General features: G+C 37.1%; 1 protein-coding gene across 1 annotated transcript; it reads right to left on the bottom strand.

Moving 5' to 3' along the window:
- Positions 1–368: 368 nt before the first annotated feature.
- LOC131056565 (2S albumin-like cysteine protease inhibitor) lies at positions 369–1,073 on the bottom strand. Its single transcript, XM_057990875.2, has 2 exons — positions 579–1,073; positions 369–469 (listed from the first exon to the last, which is right to left on the bottom strand). Exons 1-2 carry the CDS (start codon positions 988–990, stop codon positions 441–443), a joined length of 441 nt encoding a protein of 146 aa, XP_057846858.2. The 5' UTR covers positions 991–1,073; the 3' UTR covers positions 369–440.
- Between the last annotated feature and the right edge of the window lie 3,041 nt (positions 1,074–4,114).

Genomic DNA, 4,114 nt, shown 5'->3' on the forward strand with positions numbered 1-4,114 from the left:
AACAATGCTGGTATAACTATAGTAAGTCAAAGTTGTTTTATCATTTTCTTTTTTATAAGTTGTTTTATCATTTTCTTTTTTATAATCTGATGTTTTTTCCTTGTTTTTAGTTTTCTTGTTTTTCCCCTCGCTAAGTAAGATTGTAAGATCATATCATCATATAATCATCTAAATATAATCATCTAAAAGATTGCATTCCTATCATTTGAGGGAGTAGCTATTTTTTCAAACTCTTTCAATTGATAACTTTAAAAAGTTCTGGAGCGGATTTTACATATCTTAAGAATAAAGAAAAACCACTTTGCCTTCAGCTCTACTTTTGGAACTGCACACGATCATGTGCCCAAAATTCCTCAACAACAAAACACTAAAGACTTAGCAGAGGCGACGCAACTTTTATTTAAGTCTGTACATACATACTACTAACCATACATACTCTTCTACCAAATATTTCCTCGCATGAAAATGCCTGTCAAACACAAACACCAAAAAGCCCAAATGTGAGTTTACACAATTGAAATAAACCAAACTATGGAAATGGGAAGAAAGCTCAGAAAAGAACAAGTAAAGATCGTTACCACGTCGTTGAATGTTGCAGCGGCGTGGTGAAGTGTTGCAGCGAGAAGGGAGTTCTCTGGCTCTCTCCAATATTTCTTGTTGGCGTTCTCGCCCTTGCCCACCTCCCTGCTGGTTCAAGTATTCTCCCTCTCCCTCTCCCTGCTCTTGGTCGAACATTCGCTGAATGGCGTCGCAACGGCACTGCTGAGGCATCTGCCGCAGCTCTTCACAGCACCTGCGTGGGGGCTGCCCCTGCTGGCCCTGGCCGTAATCAGACTGCCCTCTCATGAAATTTCTGCACTCAGACAGCCGCTGCGGGTCACACTGTTGCTGCCTCCCCTGGTTCTTCTCCTCGCACTCTGCCACTGCCATTGTGAAGGAGATGAGAACCAACACACCCATCGCCACCCATTTCGTCGATTGCTGCTTCATTTTGGGGAAAATTCAAATTGTGTTGGAAATATGCTCAAATGGGGGAGTGGAAGATCTGTCCGTGGAGTAAAAGGGGAGGAGGAGAACGGTATATGTAGGGAAGGGAGGGGAGGACGTAGCATTGTTTGCATGGAAGACATGCAGGTGGGCGTGGAACACGTAAGTCAATCTTGCATGGTGGCAATGGCGGGCAGCTAAGCAGCATGCGGCGTCCAGACAGCACAGGTAGATGCCAAGAGCAGAGATTTTACCAGCTTTTTTTTTATTACAAAACTTACGGCATTTCGGTTTTAACTTGTGTTTTATTACCTAGATTTTCCAGCCAATGATGAATTTTGGGGAGTAACAATTCGATGAGCTCATTGAGGCCAATATTAGAAACAGAGACTCCATCCCAATGACGGGACTGTGTGGAACAAAAGGCGTACTCGAGTTCATCCCCGTTAATAAAGCTGAACATCGTAACGTTCCATCTAGATCACTCTCATGTGGTCATAGTGATAGATTTGTCAATGAAAAAGCATGCTATGTCTTTTACAAATTAGTGATACAGATGTTGTCTCTATCACAATAAGTTTGTTCACACTCAATGTAACACTAATTTGTTATTATGTACAGAGAGTCTACTATGTTTGGAGGATGTATACAATCCACTTGACTTATTGCCTGAGCAAATGCTAGTCGCATGGAATGTCATACATAGAGATTACGTATAGAAAGACGTGTTGGAGAACGCATATGTAAGTGTTTCATTCTTCTTTTGAATTGGCTATTTACTAGTTTAACATTTACATAGCGCACTTTGGCAATGGGTAGGTAGAATCCTTGTTTCATTTTACAGTATTCCTTAAAGTCTTGCTTCCAAGGATTCATTTTTGATGAATTTGTGGAAGGAATATCTTCCTAGTTTACAAATCATTATTGTTCGCATAGTGTTTGTAAGGGATACCAACAACACAGATTAATGCGAGAAAGTGTAGCAAGTATTTAATAGATTGACTTTAGGTAGTGTAATATTGAGGTAATATATTGGTTGTCAATGGAAGTAATAGGTCTTAGTTGGGTGACATTTGGTATTTTCAATGGTTTATTGGTTTGTAAACAAAAATCATGGAGATGTTTCATTTTGAGTGGGTCTTATGTCAATTTGGGCTCCATTAAATGATCGCTTGGTCTCGATAATGACAAACGAGATGATATTTTTGAGCTTATAGTAGGAGATGACATGGGGTGGCCCTAGATTTCTAGGTGAGGTGTTGTTAGTGAACAGATTTGTCTTTCAAAAATGAATATGCAAATTAACTCCCAATGCCCAGAATGAAGGACAAAAAGCACTAACAGTTGGATCGATTATCATGGGATTGATAATCTTCCTCTGAATTTTACAGGGTACAGCTCCCCAATCAGATGTTCAATAAATTAATTGGTTCTAACCACACATTTGCTTTTAACCGGAAAGCAAGTAAGGCTGCCTGCTTCATTCTTAGATGAGAGGCTAATAGTTTACAATCTTCAAGATGTTTCACCATGAGAATCAGAAATAATTGAAACAAAGTTCAATAACTCCGACTCAACACCTCATAAAAACAGGTAAAAGAAATAAAATCTCTTTTCAAACATTTATCTTTTAAAATCACACAGAAAGGAGTCTCAGAATAAGAACAATATTTTCCATCAGAAGGACAATCACTATCATTTGATTAGATTAATATATGCAAAGAAATATCACTACACAGATTCAAAACTCGAAGGTTTTCCTTCTCCCAAACATGTATGATCTTTTATATATATGTATTTTATGCAACAAAGACACATCAATACATGTATAAATTTCTTCCAATTTCAGATTTTCAAAGTCTGATGACTTCCTTCCACGAAACAGAACCTCCAAAAACCAGAAAACTAAGTCTCCTATTCTAGCCCCTTCTCTATCTCTTTCTTTGCATATTTATCCTTCTTTTCCTCTCGGTGAGACACTTTCAGTTCCAAAAACTGAATCTTGGCATATCATATGCTGACAGCTGGATACAAATAACTGTCTTCATTCTTTCAACACTTTCTTGGCTTCAATGTAATCTTTAATCATAATATTTTAATATGAAAACATTATAACTTAAAATACATAATCTTTATGAATTAATTATGGGCCTCATTGTTACAAATATAAGTCGTGCCTTTTTAATGTTTGAAAACAAGAAACTCAGTTGCTGCTGGTCATTTTGGATAGACCCGCACTCAATCATCTATATCTTTTGAAGGATACATAATTCGGTAAATCTCTCCGGTGGAAAGATGCGCAACTTGTCTATGCACAACATATCAAAAAATGAGAAAAATCCAACGGTGGAATAAAAAGATATACTCCCTGTAACATGATGGTTTTTCTGTCACAAAAATCAGAAAATGTTCTTTGTTCTAGACTTGTATTTTGTTAAGTGTATCTTGTAGGCCAGATTGAATTTCCATAATTCCTTTGGTGAGAACTTGTAAAAATAGGTTTCATAAAACATATCCGAAATCCAGCTTGATCCAACGATTGAAGTGAGAGATATACCCCTTGCACAGAGACTGATTTTGCTATCTCAGAAAATTTGTATTTACAGGCTACATTGAAATTTATAAACATTCTTCGCGCTAATTCTTTCACAATCCTCTAGGAAAAATAATCAATTTTTGCCTAAGTAAATGGTGAATCAAATTCCTTTTCCAAACTTTTGTTGGTTGACCAAATTTGTCCACTGATTGCTTTGTCTCTCCATTTTAGTTGTGCATTGAACCTTTGAACTTCATTGAACATGTTGAAAATACCTGAACTATTTGAACTTAATGAACCTGCTTGAACTGAATGAACTGTTTGAACTTCCCTGAACTTTTTGAACTTCCTTGAACTGTTTGAACAGTATATGACATATCACTTGCACAACACTTAAGTGAACATTAGCCCGAAAATGTCTTAGACACAACTTAGAACCTGCGGTACCTAAATGAACACTACGAACTCTGTTCAAGATGGTTCAAGGGGTTCAAGAGGTTCAACAGACCATTGAAATTTAATTTTAAGGATCTAAAAAAAATGATTTACAAGCGGATAAGGGATTGAACCAATGAATTTTTAACAAGACAA

The sequence above is a fragment of the Cryptomeria japonica genome, chromosome 6 (genome assembly GCF_030272615.1).
Source record: "Cryptomeria japonica chromosome 6, Sugi_1.0, whole genome shotgun sequence".
Classification (NCBI taxonomy): domain Eukaryota; kingdom Viridiplantae; phylum Streptophyta; class Pinopsida; order Cupressales; family Cupressaceae; genus Cryptomeria; species Cryptomeria japonica.